The sequence below is a fragment of the Sinohyriopsis cumingii genome, chromosome 3, assembly GCF_028554795.1.
Source record: "Sinohyriopsis cumingii isolate HCF-2022 chromosome 3, ASM2855479v2, whole genome shotgun sequence".
In the NCBI taxonomy this organism is placed as follows: Eukaryota; Metazoa; Mollusca; class Bivalvia; order Unionida; family Unionidae; genus Sinohyriopsis; species Sinohyriopsis cumingii.
In genome coordinates this window covers 105,770,930-105,797,984 of record NC_142963.1, presented here as the reverse complement: position 1 = coordinate 105,797,984, position 27,055 = coordinate 105,770,930, and the positions used below count along the sequence as shown (strand labels likewise).

The window sequence follows — 27,055 nt, the reverse complement described above, 5'->3', positions numbered from 1 at the left end:
AAATGAAAATATTCATCCATCATAAATGAAACCGTCATTACTTAATTAAGGCATTACCATGACAAAGTTGGCATGCACAACCCACTGGTGGGTGACACTAACTCGTATTCAGTCTTGATACGTTATAACAAAGATATTAGTGATTCGCTTTACTTCCAATGTTTTCTTATACAATTATTATTTGCCTTCTTTTTTTCATTTTACATAGAACATGTAATAGCGTGTCACAAGTATTTTCTTGATCACTTGACGTACGATTGTGACATACCCGCCATGTCGGCCAATTCTGCGCATCGGGTAATTCTGCGCAACGATACGTCATTTCTGTAAACATTGGATCACGTGCTATTTTGGGTCAAAAATCCATTTTGTGTCCAGAAAGAACAATCGTATATTAATTAAAAAAAGTGATATTCATAAAGTGTACAAAAATATCCCACATTTAGACTCGAAATGCACATAAAAATGTTAATTCTAAATGGCAACGTGAATACCCACTCCATGACCTTCTTGAACCCAGAAAATTCGATTTACTATGCATCTTTTAGAATAATGCAGATAAATACATTATATAAAATATAGAAATGTGTACCTTAAAACAAAACTGTATTTTAATCCAAGTTTCAAATTTTGCAAGAAGTTGTCCCACACGTACAAAATCGTCTGCTACCCAACGTATCTACTTGCCGATATAACATAAATTATCAACATATTTCTCGGCGTATAGTCTGTTTCTAAATTCTGTAGTAATTTTTCCCCATCAACAAGACGTTGTATTCATATTAAATCCTATTCATTGTTATTTCTCTTCCACGTCATAGCTTATTTTTCATAAAATGTTGAACTTTACAAACTTTTTTACAACATCGGTTTAGTTTGCTTAACACCTCTTGCCATTTATTGGCATTTTACGTTGAATTTTTGTAAAACTAGCTAAAAACCTGACCTAATTACTTGACTGAACTGCTGACAGAAACAGTCCAAAGTAATATATTTAATTTCTGTAGCCCAAATGGATAAACATGACATTTTTTCAAAGCTACGCGCAGAATAGGCCGACATATAGCGAGTCAGGAAAACTGGGAGGGGGGTGGTATCCTCTGTGTCCAAAAATAATATTATTTTGAACAGAATATTCTGGTGACCATTGCATCTTTTGAAATGGTAAGCATTGCTGTATTTTATTTTTGTCAATCGCTCGAATTCCGTATTCGTTTTGCTTCAATATTGGAAACGAAAACCTTAGGTGCGCAGAAATGCCCGACAGCATTGTACTACACAATGATTATCTACTGTTCATTATTTATAGACATTTCACAGTAAAACAAGGATTTGATATTTACGTAGTAGTTACTTTTATTAGACATAATACTACTAACTGGTAAATGATACATAAATGGGTCTTTTTGGGTCGGGCCTTTTAGGACCGGGCCTTTTTAAGCACTAGTCCGTTTTGGTCGTGGGCCTTTATGGTACCGGTCCGTTTGACCCTGATCCGTACATTATAGACGGTATGATAAAAACTTCCGGTTTGTACACGAGCACGTTGTGAAATTTCTTATGATATGAATACGACCAGAACTTTGACGAGAAAAGGTCTGATTTCTTTTAGATATTATATGCATAAACCAAAGGTATAATATAAAGGTACTTTTTCAACAAGGTAAAATGTACAGAAAGCTCTATGAATGATAGTCATTTTTCACAGCAGTATTGAACCTAGAATCCTTAACAAACATTGAAACAAGTTAAAATTTACATTACAGTCCAGTGAGTAGCCATCTGAGATACCGAATAAACGTCATTTAGCAAAATATTATTTCAGATGTTCACTGCATGGATATGAAATATTCTTTAAAGGCTCTTGGTAATGCACAATTCAGTATTGGTGGGTGGGGATGGTCCACTGTGAAGAAATGGATAAAAAATTATAAAATAGTGTTGTTCCATATCGTTAAGTACAGTCAGGGCCGGCCTTACCATATAGGCAGCCGCCTAGGGCGCTGATTTAAGGGGGGCGCATTTTTAATTTTTTTTTAAATTGTTTATAAATTTTGAAATTGATATTTTCCCGGGGGGGGGGGCGCCAGAATCTAACCTTGCCTAGGGCGCCAGATAGTCTGGCCGGGTCTGGCGCCGGTCCTGAGTACAGTACTGTCGGGCATTTCTGCACACATAAGGTTTCTGTCTCCAATATTGAAGCAAAACGCATACCGACTTCGACCAGTTGACGAAAATAAAATACTGCAATGCTTACCATTTGAAAAGAGGCAATTGTCACCAACATATTTTGTTCAAAATAATATTGATTTTGGACCATACAGGAGACTATCTGCCCCCCCCCCCCCGTTTTCCAGACTCGAGATATGTCGACCTATTCAGCGCACAACGTTGAAAAGATGTAATGTTTATCCATTGGGCTATAGTTCAGTTGAGTAATTAGGTCAGGTTTATAGCTAGTTTTACAAAATTCAACATAACAATGCCAATAAATGGCATGAGATATTAGGCAAACTAAACCGATCTGGTAATTTTTTTTGGTAAAATTAAGTGTTTCATAAAAAATAAGCTATGTGCAAGAGAAACAATGAATAGGATGTAATTTGTTTACAACATCTTGTTTATGGGGAAAAGTTTACTCAAGAATTTAGAAACAGACTCCATGCCATGGAATATCTTGAGAATCTCGTTCTAGCAGCAAGTTGATAACGTCGGGTAGCAGATGATTTTGTATATGTGGAACAACTTGCAAAATTGGAAACTTGGATTAAGATGCATAATTTTTTTAAGGTATAAATTTCCATCTTTGATATAATGTATTTATTTGTATGAATCTAAAAGATACATAGCAAATAGGATTTTCTGGGCTGCAGGTTCAAAAAGGTCATGGAGTGGGTCTTCATGTTGACATTTAGAAATAACATTTTCATATACATTTTGAGTTAAAATGTGGAATATTTTTGTGCACTTTATGAATGTTGCATTTCTTAATTAAAGTATGATTGTTCTTACTTGATACAAAATGGATGTTTGACCCAAAATAACACATGATCCAGTGATTAAAGAAATGATGTATCCTTGCACACAATTACCTTATGCACAGAATTGGCCGACATGGTGGTATATGACAACATCTAGCAGTGTGAAAGAATAACTTATAATAAAAAATTAAATACCTTTTTAACCATAGACTTTAATACAGATTACAGTATACAGGGATATGGAGTCTCTGTTGAAAAAGAAATGACAATCACAACTAATCCATTTAGTGGCAAGGAGAAGTAGATTTTGCAAAAAAATTGGAGAAACTGAACTTGATCTGATTTTCAGCACACACTGTTTGCAGATAAAATGGATTATTCGTCATCCAGAACAACCTTGACAAAATTCCTAAAAAGGTTGGAGATCTGTAAGCAACATTTTATGAGGAAGACAATAACACAGTTATACATGTATTTTGGTAAAAATAATACTGTATATACTGGCATATAAGCTGACCCCCAAACTGAACAGGTATAAACACTAAAAAGTGCATGACCCACGTTTAAGTCGACCCACAACTCTGAGACATCTCAAGATGCACAAGGTAAGTTCTAAATGCATTTATTTAGGCAAACTTATATTTTAAAAAAATGTACATGCATACTTATCTCGCGGTTGGCGTGCATGATTATTAAAAAGAAATGGTATAAACTTGTTTGAAAAGTAATTTATTTAATTTTCTGTTTTCTTGTTGTTTCTGCCTAATTTAGATTTGTGTATAATTTGATCGAACGTTGACAAGAATTTTGCAATCGTGATTTGCTGTAACGCTACCTCTCCCTTTTGACTCAGTTGTTTGTATGTGCATTATTGCATTGAACATTTTATATCAGTGCACCGGTAATTATATTTTTACTTTGCTTTGAAATTGTTAATACCTAACTCATTAAAATATAATCCCAGTAAGTCAGCACAACAAACAAACAATACGGTTTTATTCAACGCTTGCAATTAGGCTACTGAACTTATTTACATAATAGTGCCACCACATGGGCATTGCGCTAGACTTTAATGATATCTCTGTAATATAATAATTAGGTTTCAGAAATAATGCTTTGAAAATTAAGTTAATATCATAAAAGTTGTGTTGGCGTTTGCTTTGACATAAGCAACCTTACACCATAACTGTCAGCTTTCATGCCGGGAGGGAACAAAAACTCCCGATTTTTTGGGGTCACACCATGAATACCTCATGATTTCATAATATCTTCAGATTTTTGCAGAGAAGTCCAGATTATTACATTACGTCTTCAATTTTTATTTCTTCTAAACAAGAAAAGTACTACATGTTCTGTTGTATCACTTGTGAATTATTGTTGTGACAAAATAAATTACTGTACTAGAAAGAATTTGCTTCTTCACTCCATAGAATGTTAAGTTTAAACATTATTCACGTAAATTAATGATCTTTTTTACCTCTACAGCAAAAGAAAAAATAAACCACAACAATAAAATCGTTCACAATTAATTTCAATCCCAAGAATGATGCTATTAACTCCATATGTTATAGCGCCATTCTCACGAAAGAAAATTACACGAGATGCTGAAACATCAAACTTTTGTTACGATGTTTGTTCAGCTAAAACACAAAACTAAAATTGATTGATGTTGACTTTGGTTGATCTATATGAAAGTTTTAGCCATTATTATTACCTCTTTTCGTGAACATGTAAATTATGCTGGTTATGTGCCATGTACAATTAAAGGTGCATACCTTTTTAAAAATATTACCTCATTTTGAGTGCGTGATTCAGCGTAAATGAAACAGCTATTAATGACTAGCTGAAATGTTATCTGGAAGAATGCAATTTGGTTGAAACAATGAATAAAGCAAAGTCTGCATCTTAAAAGTTTGGGAATAAATAAGGATTTAAGTGATGCTATGCATGATTTCCACTGTGTAAGTACTGTCAATTATAGTTCAGCCTGGTGGCCTTCGTAAACCAGTCTGCGAATTATGAAGTCTGTATTAGCTTTATTTAATTTCATGTTGGAGAAATCAGAAAATATGCACTTGCAAAATAATAGCAAAATCATTTATAGTACTTTATTACTGTTTAATAATTGTCGGGTCAGCGAATGTTTTTTATATACATGTTGATGTCTGTGGACAAGGATACAATTATTGTTTCGTGTCACAAGTTTTACAGCCATTACAGTGGTCAACAAAAAGACCTAAAATCTCAAGTTTAGACATTAGTCCACAGATAATCCAAACCCCTTTCTTCCAGGCCTTTAATTTTTCCTAAATTATTTGGCTTATACACGAGTATATTCGGTAATAATAATAATACTTATAATATTAATATTAAGAAGAAGAAGAAGAAGAATAACAAAAAATAAGTAATAATAATAATAATGACACCGTTTTCAGTCACAAACATTTGAAAAATCTGGAATGTTTTGATACGCTTTGCTCTTAAAATTTGCCAGTAATGCTGGTAATCTATCAGATAAGGCAGCCATTACTTAAAATATATTAAAACAGCTTATCAAAAACTGTTAGGGACAGAATGCATAATGATATAGTCCTTTTTTAACAAACGATGCCAATTGATTGTCAGATTAGACTGCCATTAGAAAAACCTGAAAATGACTTAAAATACAGTTAAGAGAAGTTGGCCAGTTTTACAGCACTTGGCATTAGACTTTTACAATTTGCACGAATGATGCTGATATGTGGCTACTAAAAAATATTGCCATAAAACCTTTATTGTCAGAGAGCATTTTGTACTAACCTAGATTTCTTGATTAACTGCCCTGGCATTAGGTTTTAAGGTCTATACAAGCTAGGTGAGCAGCCTCATCCCCATTGGGTCTGATGTTGATTTATTTTTTGTTTTTTGTCTGAAATATATTTCAGTGTAATAGAAGATGTCCATACTTGCAGCGCAGTTTGATATGGAGTTAATCCTTGAATCCTTTGCACAGGTACAGTATACATTTATGTCTTATTTTGGTTTAATTTGTTAGTTTTTGAACTAATATATTTAAATTTTCTTTTCGCCTTCAAAGCAATGTTTTTCTTTTTCTTTTTAACCAGTTGTTCATTCTGTAGGGCTTCCAGTATTAAATGGTTTCATCTTCACATACATAATAAAATGAGCAACGTTAATTGACTGAGTAACAGAATAGTATACTTGTCCAGTTTCATTTGTTTTTAAGGAAATATTTCACAGTAGTTAGTGATGTCCTTAATTTATGTTTAAATATGAGGTAATTTTAAAGCAAGTTTCAGCAAAAAGAAATGTTTTTTATTTTGTCCAAGTAAAAATCATACAGACACAGCTGATAGTGATGAAGTCATCACTAAAGTGGCAGTTGTTAGAACAGTTTTATGGCTTGTGAGTTGTGAAAGTTGCCTCATTTTAAAGAATTAAAAATCTGATCTCAGATTATCTCGTAAAAGGGCTTTTGATTGGAAATTTTGTGACAGCCAGAAATAAGGGTAAATTGATTTTCAGATCTGTTCAACAAATGCATTCACATTTCATTTCATTTTTGTTCATTGGTCAATGTTCTGCGTTGCAATTGCATTTTCTATTTCATTCTTCATTTTGTTTCTGTTCATTCTGCATTTGGTTTTCTCGTTGCTGGTAACGTTCCGCATTTCAAGGTCTGTGTAATAGTCTGCCCCATTTGCTGGGTATATTTAATGGCTTATCTAACTGTACTGATTTTCACTGATTTCCTGCTAGTACAAATGTGGCAGGAATATATATATATATATATATATATATATATATATATATATATATATATATATATATAAAGAAAATAGTAAAACAAAATTAATTTGCCAGTCTTTGTTTAAAAATTAGTTCTTTAGTGCTTGTGATTGCCAGGCAAACAAGCATAAACACAGAATCCAAATTTATAAATTTATTATTTGTAATATTTGTAGGGATCCAGCAAGGATTACAATATCTTCTTGGGCCAACTTTCTGACCCAGAAACAAGTGTAAGTACACATGTAAATGAAAAATTTCATTAACCATTGTTGGTTTTGTTTTATTTTTGGTTTAAGCACACGATAGGCTATACATGGTGGCCAATATATTTCGTTGAGGAAAAACCTGTATAGACCACTGAAAGAACCACTAATCCAAAGGAAGCTACTGGAAAGCTTTCTCTCTTTATCACATTGGCCAAGCTGAACCCTGGGCAGAGAGATGCAAAAGATATATATATATAGGAAAGCACCTTAGACTAATCTGTCAATGGGTCCTGTACCATTGTTGGAATATAAAATGGGGGGAAAATATAGACTAATCTGTCAATGGGTCCTGTACCATTGTTGGAATATAAAATGGGGGGAAAATATATCACCTTTATGCACTTCTATAAAATATGCATAATAATTGAAAAGAAACAAATAGGCATGGGCAGTAGACTTTGCCATGTACAGTAAAACCTGCCTTGAGAGACCACCTCATCTGCTAATAAAACTGATCTCTCAAAACAGTTAATTTTTCATGATGGATATGTGCAGAATTGTCATTTTCAAGGTAATGGGTTTAAGGAGAAATACCCAGAATTACTAATCATATATTTTATTCTTTATTTATCGTTAGATGTTAGATACATCCATCTCAATAATTTTATATGCTATACAAATGTACAATAGTCATTAAACATTCACATCAGTGTTCGATCTTAGCTAAGCTGCCCTGGGGATGTTGTATGAAGGGTTAATATGAAAAAGCTGTCTTGGGGACATTGTATGAAGGGTTCCTACGCTAATGTGTTGATGAAATTGTGACCTGGTATTCGATTTGCATTGCTTGTCACACGAGCACAAAAATCTCACAACCCACAATTTCAAATGTTGTAGAAAAAATAAACCATTTTAAATGAAAGTCGCATACTGGTTGTAATAAAAATACAAAAGCGAAATAACACAAAAATCTATATTTATTCCATGAACAACTACCAGGGTATTGTTGTATCACATGACTACCACATTGAGGTGCTCTTCTGCTTGATGAATCTGACTGGCTGGATTGCTGCAACAGCGACGGGCTTCTTGTCATTGTTTTTAAAATAAATACGTTGAGAATTATATGTTCTTTCTGGTTTTTACGAAAGGTATCTGACTTTCATATAATATAATTTAATTTTTGTACAACGTCATTAAAATGGAGTTTGTTGTTGATGTCATGTGACTAGGACTTCCAGTGTCATTGTTTGAGATTCGTGAAGACATGTGACTAGTAATGCAAATGGCAAGTACGGGGTCAGATTTCATTTATGCTTTAGTTTGGCCTGGTCTGTCAGCGGATTAAAGACAACGATTGTAATACTAACCATTTCTAAGAAAATGAATCATTTTCCTATCAATTTCATGTAGGAATCAGTCATTATAACATGGTTTAAATTTACTAGGCACACTGGTAAGCGACTACCATATTATTGTACTACATGGTGGTGGCAAATTCAATTTTTAAAAAAAATGCAATTGCTCTGACCACACACCTCAACCGAAATGTCCAAATGTGAAAAATAGGGTGGAATATTCCAAGGAAAACCCGGATTAGAGAAAGGACTGCTATTCGTTTTAAGCCAAGTTTGTTGTCCAAAATGTAGAATCTTTGAGCTGAACTTTGGTGTGAAACTATTACACAGTGACATGTAGTTTGAAGAATTGGTTTCAGATCTTAAATAGAGTGCAGGAAAAATTGTCATCCCTTGTAGTATATGTTAAAAAACGATATGAGCCCCTGTATCGAAACAGGTTTGGGGATGGTTTATTGAATTGGAAGAAGACAAGTTGATTTTACAGAAAATTAAGTCTTTGTTTCTGCAACAGTGTATTATTTTGAAGGTGTTCTGTCAAAATTTAAATGAACCCTTTTGTAAATGTTTTTTATATTAAGGATTTTGAAACAAATCATCTTAAGGAGTTAGGTTGTTTGAAAAATCTTGTTTGGGATTTTATTGGCACATATAAATTCCGAGGTAAACATTTTTCGTTACAAAATAAGATTCTAATACTTTGTATTTATTGTCTTTTTTATACTGAGATAGGAAATGTTTAATTTGTATAACATGTATATATATTGCTTTAGAATTCTTTCGAATTAGATCATTGAAAGCAACATAATGCACATCAGCAAAGTTAGAATTTTTTTCTGTTCATTGAAATGACTTTACATGCATATTTAATGGAATTTAGTCAAACTTTTTTCGTGTGATACATTTTTTTGGTTTTGTACATGATCATCTTTTCTCACTTGGATGTTTTGGAGAGTCTTGAAAGAGAAACATCTGTAGAAGATTTAGAAAATGCATATTTTATAATCTAAAATGTATTTTTATTTCCATTCAGTAATGGTCATATGTGAATGTTGAAAAAATTAATTTATTCCTGGCAAAACACAGGAAATGACCTGGAAATTTATATTTAGAAAAGCATGGGAACCATGTGTATGTACTTTGTCCACCTATAATGATTAAGATATGAGATTTGTTAAATGTAGGCAATTTTTGGGATGGGAGAATGTCCCTAGGACTTGCTTTAAGTGTGACACTGCACATATATAATTGTGTAGATTTTAACACATCTGTCATCATTTGGAGTAACTACTAAACTAACTGTGTATGGCTGTGGCAAAATATAGAATATACCTATACCAATTAAATCAAAAACAGAATTAAGTCATCCAGGAACAATACATTTATTTAGAGACAAAACTCAAAGGCTCAATTTCACCCATGACATAAATATATTACAGTGGAACCTGTCTTGAAAGACCACCCCTTCTGCCAAAACATAACAGTCTCTCATGACAGGTGGTCTCACATAACAGGTTATAGCACTATATAATCTCTAAATTTGTACATGGAGAACCTGGTCTCTCAAGACAGGTGGTCTCTCATAGCAGTGGTCTCTCAAGACAGGTTTTACTGTAACTCGATAAACATAGTGTGTAACTGACCTGCCATGGTGTACACGTGATAAGATCTCCAAGAATGATACTTTCTGCTTGGTTAATAGGTTGTAATCAGTATCAGTAAACAGACAAACAATACCATTATCTAATACAATGAATTCACCAAGAAAATGCTACTGACTCAGGTGTGTGTGTGAAAAAAAACCTTGTTCAACTTGGGCATTACGTATTGATTCCATAGATAGACGGTGTACTCAACCTTTTACATTGAAAGTTTATCGAGATCTCTCATTGTAAAATTATCAGCATTGTTTCAGTTTTCACAACATATAAAGAAACAGTACAAACCTTTCTGAACTGACCAACCGTATGCATTCATTGATGGCATGTGATGTGCATTAATCTGGTATAATGTCATTAGCAAACAATGTTACCTGTAAGGAAACCAGTAGCCAGACATGTCATTTTTTTTTTGCCCTTTTTTTCTGGGTTCAGAACAGTCTGGACCCTTCCTGTGGACCCTCCTTAGTGATAGTGCTTAGTGGTTTCAAATGATTAAATAGAGGTCAGTAGTGCTTCTGCTTGGTTTTGTGATATGATTGTTTATAGTGGTGTTGAAACACAGGTTGCACAAGTTCATGGCCACTGGTCACGTTCAGCAGTTGGTTTCTCATTACAGTGCATGTATAATAAAATTGGTCTGTACACAATGATGTTGATTGTAAATTACAGGTGGAATCTTATTGCAGAGTTTTGTTATGGACCGAATGTCTTAGGTTTCAATTCTTCAGATAAACCACTTCGATGGCCTTGTGGTTAGAGCACCCACCTTGGATGCGGGAGGTTGTGGATTTGATCCTTGGCCGAGTCATACCAAAGACTTACAAATATGGTACTAACAGCTGCCTCGCTTGGCGCTCAGCATTAAGAGGTTAGTATTAGGACTGGTCGGCCTGGTGTCAGGATAATGTGACTGGGTGGGACATCATGCTACATGTCTGTGGCATGATGCCCCAGTGCTAGATCACTATAAACTGAAAAATTGTTAAAGCTACGTTAAAAATCAAAATCACACACACACACTTCTTCAGATACGCTACTCTGTTATAGTGAACTAGGAGAATATCCATGTCCTCTCACATCTGGCCCACTAAAGTGAATAAAGATGTTAAACACATCTTTAGGGTTATTTTATGATTAAAAGTGTTACTTTTTAAAATGGGTAGGTGGTACAATCCGCCAGAAGGGTGAGTGAATACTCTAGTACCAGATCTCGGGACCAGACAGCCTTGTTTGTACCTTGTCCACTTTTGCTAAGGCACAATCTTGACAGGTGTCACTGGGACTGGGTATGATGATCTTCACAGCTTTACTATGTTTGAGGAATAGAGTATGCTGTTATTGGTGGTTTTTTTTCCCCAAGCAGACTAATACAGTCATCATTTATGTTATTCAAAATAAGCCGGACAGCAGTGTCTGATGTAGACTCAGAAATTGAGCAACTTTGTCTCAGAAAGATGCTTGTAATTGATCTTTGTCCTTGACCCAAATGAAGGTCGATTTTTAGAATACCTGACAAGTCATAGTAAGAAATATTCTATATCACCCACAGCAACATGAAAATTATAAAGTACAATGTTAGGCATGGCAGTTAGATGGGTACTGTTATTAAGAGAATATGAGGTATAATGTGTTTTTTTAAAGTCATATTTGGTACTTTACTAATTATGGCTTATTTTATTTTTATTGGGTCTAATTTTGTCAATACACTCCATATTGGGAGTGCTGATAACCAGTCATGGACCCAAGAAACAGACAGTATCCTGCACCTCGTTGGTACTTCTATCCATCGCCCTATCTCAGATGTATGGTACAATAACACACTTTATTTGTTAATATGTCTTCATGGGTATTCTGCACTATAGCATTAAGGGCAACATGGGCTGGCATGAGACAGTTCATGAGTAACAGGTCTGCAGTGACTCAGTACCAGCTATGCTGATTTCCCTTGAGATTACCAATTCCCAGCATGGATGGTTTCTTATCCTCCTCCATCATCCCTGACTGCCTGCTTCCACCACCTAGTTGTCACTACCATCATGAAAGCTTGTTTCTGCAAAACTCTTACTTCAAAGTCATATGTTAATAGTTCTGTATTCAATCCATTGATGTTCAGGGAAGACTCAATCTTCCATATGTCTTCTGTAGAAATATTTTCCGTTCTGCCTCCAGAGTTCTGTCCTCCTTCAGCCCTGTCAGTGGTCACATATCCCACATCTTTCAACATTTTTATCTGAGATGTCTTGGACATTTTGCACTGCCTTTCGAAAAGGCAACTTAAAGATGGAAGCGTTGACAGGGCTTTCTTCTTCTAACAGTTCCTTCTAACTTTAATCTGGCCTTGTACAAAACGTACATCATTATTCTACACTGAAGTTCCATCTGTCAACAGAGATACTACATGACTGGGAATTGTCCAAGTTGTTTTGTGTATGCATGGACAAGAAGCATTCCTTGACATGCAACAACTGGTCTGTAACTTTGTAGCTGTTGGCTTCATGCTTGAACTGGCTTTCATCATCATTTTTGAGCGGACTGAGTTCCTACCACTGCAACCACTGTTAATTGACATACCTTGGAATCAATCTTACACATGCCTTGTGTACTCAACAGGGCAGCTCAACATCCACCTCCAGTTCTTGAACTGCTTTCATTAACCACCAGTTTACAGAGAAGGAGGGGCCCGAATGGTCTAAAGCGCTGTCCGTTACGGATCACTGCCATCTCACCTCTGTCTGTGTGAGTTTGAGTCTCGGATTTGGCCAATGTGGGTATGTAAGAAAGCTAGCCAGTAGCTTCTTATGGGTCGGTGGTTCTTTCTGGGGTTTTCCCGGGTTCTTCCTCCACCATTAATACTGGCCGCCATGTATAGCCTATCGTGTGCTGAAAAATGGCGTTAAACCCTACAACAGCAACAACAACAACAGAGAAGGATACATTCTTTTCCACATCTATAATGTTCAGACACCACCACAAGGTAGTCTTCAGATATTGTCCTTTGTCATCCTACTACATGTTCAGGGTCCTCTGTGAAGATTTTCAGGGTAAATTAGTGAAATCATTGTACCTTGATGTGACTCCAATTTCCTGTATACAGACAGTTCATTTGGTGGTGACAAGGTTGGAACTGCCACTGCAATAGTTTATGGAACCATCTCAAGAAACTTACTGGATAAAACCTGTCTTTTTCACTAAAACTGCAGTCATATTCAGATCTTTGATTCTGCATTCTTCCATTTCTCCAAAGCTGTCATGCAGTCTCCATTTTCAAATAGAAGATTCCATATATTCCCTTTTTCAAACATTATATAAATCAGCATGCCACTTAATGCTTGGTAAATATGTGACATAATACTCCTCAGAAGCTTATCATTGAATGTTGACATTCCTGGAGCAAATCACAGTCATAAGATAGTATTGTGCCAATCATGTATTGGACACATACGTGACATGCATACATCTTTTTGGGTGAACTTCAACCAGAGTGTGACCTGCCAGTATCCACTGACAGCAAAACACAGTCTTGTTAAGTGTATCAGCTTCTACCTTGTGAGACAGAAGTTTATTCTTTTTAAATGTGATAACAGTGCAGAAATTTTATCATGATGTATGATTCAGTAAATCTTGTTTGTTTTTGAGGGAATCTAGATTATATACCACCACTATACTACTACCCAGCATTCACAGTGACATAGAAAAGGTAAGGGGACAGACTGCTAACATATTCTTATTCACATATCTTTCAGGAAATTCATGAGACCTACTTCTAGGGTTTCTGCCTCCAGGACCACGTCCACATCTCTGACATCAGACTATCTGAACAATGTTTTTCAAAATCTCATGGAGACTATCATTTTTTACAAACATATAATTCCTTGTTCCTGTCTCACATCAGATTCCTTTTCATCAGGAAGAAATAAAATTTTCTCATTCCCCAGTTTTCACTCACTCAGACATGCAGTACACAAGTTTCTTGATGAGGTTCACCTCTGTCAGGATTTTGTTTTGATAGTTGTCCTCATGGTGTCTTCTGTTGGAGAGTTGAGTATTTCATGAACATCACTATATATATTGGAACACACAGATGTCAGTACAGCTGGCTAAGGTATCCATTTCCTGTCTTTCTTCTTCGGGGTCTGTGTTTAGTCCTATAAGGGACAGTTCATAGCAAATCTCCTGGAGAGAGTCACAGCGAATGCATTTTGATTGCAGCAGGAAACATGATCTGAAAAGGGCATTTTAACTCCTCCAACACCTCAGCTGTTAGTAACCTCCTAAAGCAGAGGGAGAACCAAGTCATCATTTCTCTGCTTTCTTGATTGGGACTTTTCCAGGTGGTCAAATCCTTAGTCAAGTCCACCTCATCAAGTTAGGGTCTATGTTCTTACAGTATTGACAAAATCAGGTATTTTTTACAGATAGTCAATTCACCCCATAGTCTTCAGCTGAGTCAGCGCCTTTTAGTGTCAATCAACCATAGCAGACCTTTCTAACAAGGTGGAACATGAATCTCCCAATCATCATCTGTCATTACTCAGTTTTGAAAGCCTAGTCAGTTGGCACCCTTTCTGTGATCTGGAATGGTCTCACTCCCTATTCCTTCACTCCAGCCTGTTAGTTTCACTTCATCCACAACGTGATTAAATCTGGGTACAGTCTAATGTAGATTGACCACTTCAAGCAAGAAAAATCATGGATGAACAATTTCCTGAAAATAGTGCTAGAGATTCCTTGAGAGGCCATGCCTTTCGAATTTCACAAGCAAATCTTTCACCCCAATCCAGAAATGCTGAACCAGCACATTAAGCTTCTATAAAACAGGCCCTCAGAAAGAAAATTTCTGTGAACAAGGGTGGAAAGAATTGCTTGGGCAGGATCCTCCCCTATTCTGATAGCAAACAGGGGAAAAAAGTTGGGTACCACAAAGAGATTACTAATTCCCATGGCTTTTTAAAGGGCAATTTAGCTTCACTATTTAGAGCTACCATCCCATATCTGAGAGATTGTTAAGTCAAGTGAAAATATTGGATAAATTCATTAGTCTCATCATAATTTTTAGTTTCAACCATTCTTCAACAATATAGTATTAAGTTTGTTGCTTGAAAAAGAATAGAATTTCATTTAGTTCCTTGAGTTTCACATTTGTTTGCTTGACAGTCAAATTGTCACTTCATATTTTTTGGGTACAGAAGCTACTGAGTAATTATAAGTTTGATTTCAATGTATGTTGCTACTCAGAGATCTTGGAAACGCTTAATTACGCATATTTGGATGCCAATTTTTGATCTGGGATGCAGAAAATCACTGAGGTGGGAGTCCTCCGTATGCATGTAATAGGTGTGCGGCAAAATTCAAAGACTTGCCAGTCCTGCTTCAGCAACCTGCTTTGTGGGAAATTGTGTTGATTAATTAGCTGTGCTGATATTTACAATGACAGAATTCTGTGACTGAAAGACCCCTTGATGTACCTAAGAGTACATCAAAAAGAACATGATGCAATAGCTGGGCGGCAAGTTCAAAGGCTTTGACTTGGAAAGCCCCAGAGATGTACATGTGGTCATTTATAAAAGTACATCAAATAAACAACTTTAGCTTTCATTATTGTGTTCATTTCTGAATGTATCGGAATAAGTAGTGCACGTTGCCTCAGAACCAACACATGTTGAGACTTAGACAAAATGCCATTCGTAAATTTGGATAAGTATTTTGGGGTTAAACGGCAAACTTACGAAGATTGTAATGAGATTCAGAAGAGTGCTAAAGCTGCTAGAATTGATAGTTTGGACAGGACATTAGCTAAGTGTAAGAAAGTGTGTGATGCCTAGCTTAGTGTTTGGAATAAGTCATTACTTGGATTGACAAAATTCAGTATCACTCTGATGGATGAACAAGAGCTATTTAAGAGGTACATTGACTGACCATACTCTTTTTTAAATGCCCCTCACCTTAGCCTGGTTAGTTCTAGTGTTGTAGTGAAATGTATTCATCAAGACATCAGTAGCTAAGCCTAGTTTTGATATAAATTACATTGACAAACAAACTCTTGCCCATTCACAAGCATACATTTTGATAGCTGATTGACCATTAACCTTTTTCGAGTAAGGTAGCAACTATCAATTTCCTGCATGATATCCTTTGATGATAAAACATACAAACATGTGTTTTAAGATCAGAATCGGTGACCTGGATATATATATTAACTGCCTCGTGTACACTATTTCGTTATAGAATTTGTTTGAAACTGTAAGTGAACCAGTAGGCCTAATGGGAAATAATGGCGGACTTTGCTAAGTCTGAGATGTACCAGTTTATTAGATTGTCTTTTTATGTAAATCATCGGGCAAATATTGTCAGAAAAATATACAAATCATTGAAAGCAAAGCCAAGGTATTATTTTATTAAAGATTTAACTTTAAAATGCAAATTATGTAGGTCAGAAATGTATGGGACAATGCAATGTTGTGGAATTCGTGAGATGCACTTTAAGGCCTAAGCTGTTTTCCGACTTGACGACACATATTTTCGAAAATACGGGGGGGGGGAAACAGCAAATCGAATACTTTTTAATCATTGCCTAAAATTACTACAAGGATGTAGACAAATAAATAAACCATAAATTTGCAATCCTGTCAATGGACTGTTGTAATGAAGCTATATTAAAGTGAGTGATTACATTACGAAAACCTCTCCATCTCAAAATATCTGCACTCACATCTGTGTTGATTCTGTAGGAAAGAAGGGACTGCAACTTTCTGATGATGGGACTCCCATTTTTACCAAAATGGGAGTCCTGGACTCCTAGTTTTAAAATCCTAGCGAGACCTCTGCTACTGTTTTACTCCTATATTCCCCATAAGCATTTACTCCTATATTCCTTATAAGCATTTACTCCAGTATTCCTTATAAGCATTTACTCCCATATTCCCCATAAGCATTTACTCCTGTATTCCCCATAAGCATTTACTCCTGTATTCCCCATACGCATTTACTCCTATATTCCTTGTAAGCATTAGATTTTGCAGCTAAAAGCATGCAAGATCGACTATTTTGGGCAGAATATTGGGGAAATTTTGATATATGCTGAATAGTAGTAAAACAAAGTTGAGTTGGTTTTCCTGGTATGGCACAGCAAACTTTCAACTCTAAGAACAACTGTTTTGCCTGAATTGCTTCTCAGTGTGACCCATTTTTGAGAGGCCACTTCCTGATTATTTTTAAAAGATCTAGACTCAAGGATATTCTATTTAAATATACATGGTACCCAGGGAAGACCTTTTTAAAAAATATATGCCAGGGTACTCAGATTACCCTAAGAGTTTATATGAAAACAATACAAAATTATAAATTGCATCTATGGGTGACTATTCTACACTAAAAGTGTCTTCTCTGGGTCCCATGTATAATTTAAATAGTCCCATCCAATTTAATTTCTTAATTTCTAAATCAACACTTTGTTAGTCATTTTTGTTAATTTTTCAGATTACATTAGAGACAAAATATATTACTTTGATCTACATCAATTCATGTCCCTTTAATGTTGAAGATCAGGGCAGTATTTTTGCCAGTATTAATTTAATCAATTTTATGCCCCATGACAAAAGTGGTACCCTTGTGTATCTGTACTTACAAGCATACATCTATGACAATCATACAATTTTGCATTGGGGCTATTTCAGGCATAGCAGTTTAGCATCTGTGGTCCATGAGCACATATCTAGTTACACATCTCTTTCATTATATATATATATATATATATATATATATATATATATATATATATATATATATATATATATATAATTTTCTTTAGTTAGAAAATTGTTGACATAACAAGTATTGAAGATATCTTTTTGTTTACACAGGATGGTGATCTTGTCAAGTACTTGAATGGTCTCAGACACTGCGTCACAAGTCTGGACAGAAACCATGAAATGTTAGTGGGCAAAGTTTTGGTAAGAGTCTTTCCAGAGCTTTTATAGTTGCTTGTGATTTCTTGGAATGGATCAAATAATAAAGTTTGTTTCATACTTTATATGTAGATGACATGCATTTTAATAGTCCAAGTTTCATCTGACCCTTGTCACCCCATTTTTGATATTTAGACATTTATGTTGGGGTGTAAGGTCAGAGTCCATTCCCTATCGAAAAGTTGGAATTTGGTGTCGGCATAGGGTAGCCACTTACTAGCCGGCCCAGCAAACTTAAACGACCTTTCATCAAAATATACCTGCATGAAATTGATACGAATATGATTTATTTTTTCAAAAATCATGAGTATAGCATTCATCATGTTTTTAATCCACTGACAGGCGAGATGAAAGTCTGCTGTTGCTGAAATTTGACCTGGATCTGGTTTGCATTCCGAGTCACATGACTATACAAATCTCGCAACCTACATGTTAATGACATCAGAGGTCATGTGATATCGACAATAAACAAAATTCCAAAGTTGTTGTACATAGAATTTGGACATATTGTGTAGAAGCAGGGATCGTCCTGGGCTTCGCCAATGTCGCAAATTGCGATTTTTTTTCCTTATTGGCGACAAAAATATCCCATCTGGCGATTTTCTTGGCGACAGACTTTTTGGTTATTTAATTTGTACATACAATCATGGATTTTGACTGGATAAATTAAAAGGGAGAATGAAAGGAAGCCACAAACTTGACTAAGCAATGCATTGGAATCAATCTGTTACACAAACGATCCTTTGTTCGTATTGACAACCCCATCTTTAGAGTGCATTGTTACATCATAATCTGCTTATGCTGACATCTGGGCTGAGTACTGTATGCTGTGATACTGTCAATCATGCTACCGAACTATACCTACAAGTGACCGACTTCTGAAGACGCGAATAGAACAGATACAATTAATTGAATGGCTAATCCTACAGTTGTTGTTGTTTTTGTTTTTTTTTTACATATACCAATACAATAGTTTTGCTGAACCTTCAAAGAAAACTGATAACCTTTGAAGTACCGACTATTGCGCATAAATACAAAGCAAATGGAAAAAATCTCACTCACAATTATATCTGTCGCCAGTGCAGCATTTTACTCATTGATCTTTTCCTTTTGCCATCAATATGTGTTATGGCTGCAGAGACTTAAACTCTGCAACAAGAAATAGGAAAAAAAAAAAAAAAACAGTTTTGCATAATTAATAATAATTATTTATTTCTCAAAATACAGGAGTGAAAGAATTCCTAAATTGGGTGTGAATTTATGCTTATATATACGGTCCAATATTGCCAGGTGTTGACTCGTGTAAGTTTCATTCGTGGGAATGGAGATCCTAGTTTGCTGGTCGAGAAAATTTATACAGCATTCAGTGATCATTCTTGGGATTTAGGAAGCAATTCACTTCAAGCTTTGTGAAGCTAGCCATGGGGGGGGGGGCTGCCGAGAGACTACTGGTGTCACCTGTCAGCACTGTAGACTGTGAACGTGGATTCAGTAAGATGAACCTCATAAAAACTGACATCAGAAATGTACAGATGTGAAAAATTAGACTTTGAAACTGCATTCAACAAGTTGGCAGCCCTAAGATCGCGACGGATCTTCATATAACACTTTGTAACATTTTGTTAATGCTTATTGTACTTAGAGTATTAACTAACCCATCTTTTGTAATTTTCATTGCCTGTTACATTAATAGACTAAATTAACACTTCAAAATATGTACACTACTTGTTCTGGCGACACTTTTTGAAAATTGGCGACAAAATATTGAGGTTGACGATTTTTTTGGCGACAGCTTTTTAAAAGCCAGGACCATCCCTGAGAAGTCACTCAATGTTTGTAAATAAATACAATGCACACTTAATTTTCAACATATTTATTCTGAGAACAATGACCAGAAACCTGTCGGTATCGCAGCAGGGTGGAGAAAACCATTTTCAAGAAGTACCGAGCATAGTGAATCTGGTTTTCTTCAAGTTGCTGCAACATTTACAGATTTTCTCGGTCATTGTTTTCATTATAAATATTTTGTGAAGTTTATGTTTTTTCATGTTTCTGTAAAAATTATGTGACTTTCATTTATATGCTCAATTTGTTTTCTTACAGCAACACTAGAAATGGTGTATTGTTGGTATCAAAACCTCTGATGTCATTGACATGTAGGTTGCAAGAATTGTTTAGTTACGTGACTAGAAATGCAAATGGCCAGATTCAGGTCAGATTTCAGCATCAATGTACTTTCATCTCGTCTGTCAGTGGATTAAAGACAATGAATGCTATGATTGCAATTTCTGAGAAAATAAATCATATTCCTATAAATTTCATGCAGGTATATTTTGATGAAAGGTCATTCAAATTTGCTGAGCCGGCTAGTAAGCGACTACCCATTGCTGACACCAAATGGTGTTGGTGAATTCCAACTTTTTAATGGGGAATCGACTCTGACCCTACACCCCAACATAAATGTCCAAATATCGAAAATGAGGTGGCAAGGGTCAGAAAAAATTCAGACTAGGATTTTAAATATTTGGAGAGGTATGTCCATTGTTCTGTTAGGCTTTGTATTTGTCACAGTACTTCCCCATTGTCACCATGTAATGCTAGGATGTAACACTACTGTATAAGTCATCATGTAAGTTAAAGTCTCAGCTTGCTCCCATAATCATTATTTTACTTCTCTCTGTTCACCAAGTTTCCTGGTAAGTAGATAGCTTATTCCAACATTTCTTAAAAGCAAAAGGGTGTAAGGAGAGATTTCACTAAGCTTCATCATTATGCTTGGTAACATTTTACTAATGACAGTTGGATTTCAAATGATTGTAGCTTTATATTGATGAAACTTTGAACAACTTTATTTACAGCATTCTTTTACGTCATGAATGTGAGTTTTGCCACATGATTGCTCATCCAGATGCCTTTGTTTCCACTAAATAGCTTTGGCAGTATTTGTTTGATTTTATCCTAATTTGGTATGTGACTTTAGAATGGTGACCTAAAATTATTGTTTTTCGGTTTTCCAAAACATAATTTACAGGACTTGTTTCCCCAGATTGCTGTTTCCCTTGATGCAGAGCATACCATACCAGAGGACACCCCCCACCCCCATCAATGACTGACATAAACTTGCCTGAACATGCCAGTCAGACCATGGAAAAGATTTGAGTTCAGTTTCAGGTGGCAGTTGGAGAGATCAACATGATTTTGCCTCTGTCTGACTTTCTTCCTATTGTGGCAGTCAATACCACATGCATGGTCAAGGTCACAGTGGTTCTTAGTTAGGGTGACGAACCCTGATCCTTCAGGATTTTGCCGCAGTTGATAAAGATTGCTGAAATTACCAGGTGTCTATCGGATAAGATTCATGACTTCAGTAATGTAAGGGTTGTATTTTTGGTGAGTCAGTTGCTTGCAACTCTCTCACTCCACTTGTGCAAGTCATATACCAATGTTTACCACTTGGATGTGCCCAGTCTAGATAAAGATATTGCTGCTGTTAACATGTACATTTCCCTCAGTTATAAGGTTGATAAGTATTTCATGCCACATCTAAGCTGATGAGGAATGTTGTGTTGACTTCTCCTGACTTTATCTGGCATCTCTAGAGATCTTTCACCTGGCTTAGAAGGCAGAGAGTGACCGTGCCAGGGTATTGGTATACATGATTGCCAAGGTGGTAATGATGGTGAGCATCCAAACAGCTTCTTGCAACGTTAATTTGATTAAAAGAGATGCATTTTTTTTTACCCTAAACCCCACCATGTGGCAATCCAGTGCTCTTTCCCTTGTTTCACCCATTTGTTTGGGATATTGCTCGCAGGAATTCTCATATGTCAGTATATCAACTTGTCTTGGACGTATATTTCCATTTAACTGCCAAATAGAGCTTAATTCGAAGGTCATTAGGTCCAGTTTATAAATTGTTTCGTTTTCTGAGAGTCAGTAAGAATGTTGCTGACTAAGCTTATTTCCTCATCAAGATTCCAAGTTGTATAAACACAATATAACTACAAAACATAAGAGAAAAAAGATGTCAAATCTGATACCCAGGACTTAAAAATTCTCTCTAACTATGGTTTGTGTTAAGGTTTGTCAGCATATGACATCTTCAGAGCTAAATATGTTAAGTCTAAGCCTGAATTAATAAAACAATTATATACTTGCTACAGCAAGTAACCTTTATTACCATCCTTAATGACTTATTTGGGGATCTGATCAAATAAAACTCCACCGGCTTACTTTACTGGAAGTGCATGTTAATTAGGTGTTACATGTTTTTAAGGTAGCAAGTCAGCTTGCTGGCACTTATTAATATTTGAAAACATAAATACATTAAGTTGTTGGGTCAAATTATGTAGCACTTTTCTCAAAGAAAAATATAAGTTATAAAAATAATTAGTTTAAGAAGAAACAAGTTAAAAATTTAAGGATAATACTAAATCAGCAGCAAATTTGGAAACCCCCAAATGACATTTTCTGTTATATTTAATTATTAGCTATATCAGTGTTTTCTCATTTGTCACCACTTTTGATGTTTGCTTTTGAATGTTTTTATTGTAAATTTGAATGAGTTGAACTTTCAGCATTCCACATCCTCATTTATAAATGTTATGGTCCCAGAAAGCCTGTCTTTGCATAACTTGGTTGACCATCACAAGTCCTTCTGTTTAAGGCCAAACGGAGCAAATTTTGGTGTCTGGACCCCTTTGCAGTGCAATAATCATTAATAGCTCTTTGTCTTATTTCACAGAGATTAGACTGGGCTGGAAGAGGCCAAGCTGTAGTTCAAGTGTACCAGTCTTTATTGCTGAATCTTATATCTGTGCATACTGATTACCTGAAGGCAGGGCTAAGAATGATAGTGGCTCAGTTCCTACCAAGTAAGAGGCAGTTATAAGGATGAAGTGTGATCATTTTTTAAATTTTTTAAATTAAAAGCCACAAGCATACTTTTATAAGGTCTGTTTCTCTTTGTCAACCCTAGCACATTTCCCCCCCCCATGGCATAAAAAAGAAATAAATTTACATTAGTACATATAATGTTAATATATATATAAAAAAACTGCACACCCCAATTGTAAAACCAGTGCAATAGGAAATGCACACAGTTTTGCTTGGCCTGAAAAAATTAAGATAACTGAGGTCTGGATAGTTGATAACAGTTTGTATGTTTATATGCCTGTAAGGTTATTCAGAAAACATTTCTTTCATGGAAATTATAACATTGACTAGGGGTGAAATGATATACCTGTGCAATGCATTGATATGATTCCCCAGACATAGCCTGAGATACGATACATTATCAGTAGATATATGAACTTTATGGGTTGACATCTTAGTTGTATTTCCAGCATGCACATTACAGACATAGACTTAATCATCTGTTGATATCTCCTTCTCATCCTTGAAAAGATAAATCTCTGAAACAGACTACCTGTTGGTTGATTTCAGGCTGCTGCATTTGATCAGGTGCAGGACTCGTTTTGGTCACCGCATGCTTTGTTTGGCACAACATGAATTCTTTTAAAAGTCTTATTTTTTGTCGTTAATACAATTTGGAAAGCACCATCGTACTATCCTCAAAACAGAAGACTAATAGTGCATTTCCTCCTGCAAGGAAAATCTTGTCTGGAACAAGTCCGAATATGGGAGTGGACATGACTAACACCCAAATCCATCACATTGTCTGTACTGCAGATGCGAGACAATTGCCATGAGCACTCCTTTCAGAGTGGGTGTTGTCAATAGTTATTGTTTTTTAAACTGACAGAAATAAGTGCATATGGCTGTGACAGCTGTCTCAGTTGAATTCTCAGTTAAAAGAATAAAAAGATTAAAGTAATTTGTATAGAGTTGGTATAATTTTGTATTGATTTTTTTGCCTCTTGTATTGGGGGGCCCGTGTGGCCAAGTATAGAAAAATAATAGTTTCACTCCTAGCATTAATCATTGGCATGTAGATACAGTAACATTTCATTAACCTGAACAAACTAAGTAACCTGGTCCGAGTCCAAGAGAATGATCCCTAGTTTGAGAAAACCATATTTAATTTAAACTTCCTTTTGGATCTTGAAAACAAGTTTTCATGCAATTCATAATGCCGAGCCAGTCAAGTTTGAGCCCGCGAGAGACTAATGTGCATGCATTGTTCTCCTTTATGATTGATAGCCTGAGATTTGTTGTTTTTTTTCCCTAACTACATTGACAAAACTTTAGTGTCATGCTTTTACTTTGTAAAAAAACAATGTTTAAATTCTTTTAGAGCATTGTTTTTCCCTTGCTCTATTTATTTACAAGATAGGAGCATTTGATCAGAGTGTTTAACTGGCATATAATGTGAAAAACTGGTCTTCATTTCTTGGATATCTCAAATGTGATTATATTAAATTGTTTTGGATTTATTTTTCCATTACAATGTCAGATAAACACGTAAACATTGTAAAATTTGAAGTCCTTCAGGTTACACCTTAGTTTTTGTTGTTTATTGACAATGAATACAAGTATCACCAACTTCATATGCTACAGCTAAACTGTTTGGTCAGTCAGTTTGTTAATGGAGGTAGAGAAGAGCAAATGGTTCTTTAGTGAGCAGTAGGTTGGTAAATTCAGCGATGAACGCCTCAGTAAAGCTATTTATTTGCAACTCACCATCAGTTCTATAGATTTAAAAAAATGGAAAAAGAATCCTAGAATTGAAATTACTGCATGATCTTTATAATTCTAATCATTCCCAGGGTCCATGTTCTTTTATCAGTATGGCAGTATCAGATCTGGTCATGTCCTTTTTATCATTATGGCAGTATCAGATCTGGTCATGTCCTTTTTATCATCATGGCAGTATCAGATCAGGTCATGCCCTTTTTATCATTATGGCAGTGTGTCAGTACAGATCAGACCTTTAAAACACGTTATGTTTTGCCTAGGCCCTGATTAAACACATAAAGATACAAAGATATGACAACTAGCATATATTATCATCCACCAACATGTTTGAGGACCTCAGCAAATAAAACCTTATGATCATCAGACTTAAACAGAAAATACCAATCAATGAAGTGTTAGTATTTTTGATGCAATAACTCAGCTTATTGAGAGAATATAATTTTTATATGGTAGTGTCATAAAATACTGTAAATCAGTAAAATTTTATAGTGTAATTTACTGAAAGGAAAATCATTTTTAAAACTTGTGAATAGTGTAGTGATGAAAGATGATACTACAACTGAAGCAACAGTTAATTCAGAAATAAAAAATGATACATTTTGCAGTATATGTAATAATGAGGTAAATCAGTGTTTTCTTATTTGTTATAACTTTTTATACATCCTTTGATTGTGTTTAGAATAATATTAAATATTAAGAAATAATTGGCCACCATATTAATTTTCAGAAAAAAATATCTGATAAGGGCCATGCTAATTTTTGCATACCTGGTTTTAACAAAAAGTATTTATACCATTTAGCTTTTATGATATTATTAGTTTTGTCTCTGTTTATTAAGTGGATTCTTGTACCTATATAGGGTGCTGAATTTCCATGTCAGTTCATGTCCTTAATTTCACATCTTGAGTTGAAATTATCAATCTTTCAACTCTTAAAATATTTATTAGTTCAAAAAAGAAATGTAAATAAAGATTAATTTTCAACTTTTTCTCAAATTTGATTCTTTGTAGCAATATTTTCCTCATCCAGATATGTTTATTTATGATACTCAGTGCCATTTAACCACAACCTTTGATGTGAATGCAAGTTTTAGTCCATAATAAATTGATTTTATGAAAGTGGTTGTGTAGGTAGCAGTGGTCCATAAGTATCACCAATTGATTTTAATTAATTTTTTAAAATTAAAATATTTGTTTGTAAGGAACTGATTTATTTTCATATTTGCAGCATCACTTGAATAACAAACATTTTTTGAGACTAATTTTAATTTTTAAAATTTACTATTCTGTTACATACTGTTCATTTTACCAAAAGTATGTTTTGCTTGTGATTGACAGAAGCAAAAGATTTCGTGACAGAGGATGAGGAATCTACAACTGTGATACAGGATTCAGTGAGGAAGAAATATGATGCAATCTTCATCAGTCTTCACACTCTCCTTAAAGCAATTTCACAGATAATACCCATGTAAGATTTTCTGATCTTAGGGTTTAAAATTAAAATTATAAGAAATCCAATTTTTAACCCTTTTTTATGCTTTCAATAACTTCATTGGTCGGGGCATATTTAATTATCCATCTATCATTACCTTTCACATCATAATACATGTCTCATCTGTTGCAATATTGTTACTGCTCAATACCCATGGCTTGAAAATGGTTTTGATTGGTTGCAGGTCCAGGACCTGTCACCCTCTGAGTGAGCCAGGTCCTACAAGTATATAAACAGGTCCAAGTTGCTGTACTGTTGTGAGGAACATCAAATTCAATACAAAAACATAGTTACATGAATGAGCTTTAGTAAATGAATAAAGTAGTTATTTTTTAAACAATGCAGTTTACTTTCTTTATTGATCTGAATAAATTGTCTAGTAGTCTTAAATGGTCTTTGTTTTTACTGTCATTGGTCTCTAGATAAATCCAAGTGATCCTTGAGATTTGTTGTATCATGGTTTAGGGCACTGTCAGCTAAATCAGGGAACATTAAATAGGTTGAACACAACATTTTTCCTGTGTCCCATCATATTTGTCCTGTGGCCAGTTTGTTTTCCAGTGTTCTTTAAATTTGTGAACATGGTGTTTGTTATACTTTCCATCCTTGTTTGGCTTATTCTTTTTTACTGAGGGACCATTTTCATCATTTTTTAGTTCCTGCAGGTTTTCAGATTTGCTGATGGATGAGAAATCAAAGTTAAAGCAACTTTTGACTTTTATTGATCATCTGTTATGTTCATTGGAGAAGAATCATGTGTTGCAGGTCAGTTTGTGTTTAAATGTTGTAGTCATTGGCTAATTCAACCCTATGGTATAGGACCAGTCATGCAATTTGTATGAACACATTTTATTTAGCCAGCCATTATATCAGATATCTCAAGTATTGTTGAATGAGGTTTCAAGTGAATGACTTTGGAATTGTCTCTTTCCAAGTAAAAAGGTG

The 27,055-nt window shown here is 35.0% G+C and overlaps 1 protein-coding gene across 2 annotated transcripts in view; it reads left to right on the top strand.

The window, feature by feature from the left end:
- Positions 1-1,291: 1,291 nt before the first annotated feature.
- LOC149803467 (RNA polymerase I-specific transcription initiation factor RRN3-like) overlaps positions 1,292-27,055 on the top strand; it is a 61,629-nt gene continuing 35,865 nt past the window's right edge. Inside the window, exons 1-6 of one of the 2 annotated variants that reach the window (XM_089953182.1) lie at positions 1,292-1,596; positions 5,906-5,973; positions 6,947-7,003; positions 17,858-17,947; positions 22,707-22,836; positions 25,957-26,086. In XM_089953182.1, coding sequence (XP_089809308.1) covers positions 5,917-5,973; positions 6,947-7,003; positions 17,858-17,947; positions 22,707-22,836; positions 25,957-26,086 — 464 coding nt within the window. In that variant the 5' untranslated portion in view covers positions 1,292-1,596; positions 5,906-5,916. Of the gene's footprint in view, positions 1,597-3,472; positions 3,587-5,905; positions 5,974-6,946; positions 7,004-17,857; positions 17,948-22,706; positions 22,837-25,956; positions 26,087-27,055 lie in introns of those variants that run through there. The other variant, XM_089953183.1, reaches the window with a different exon arrangement.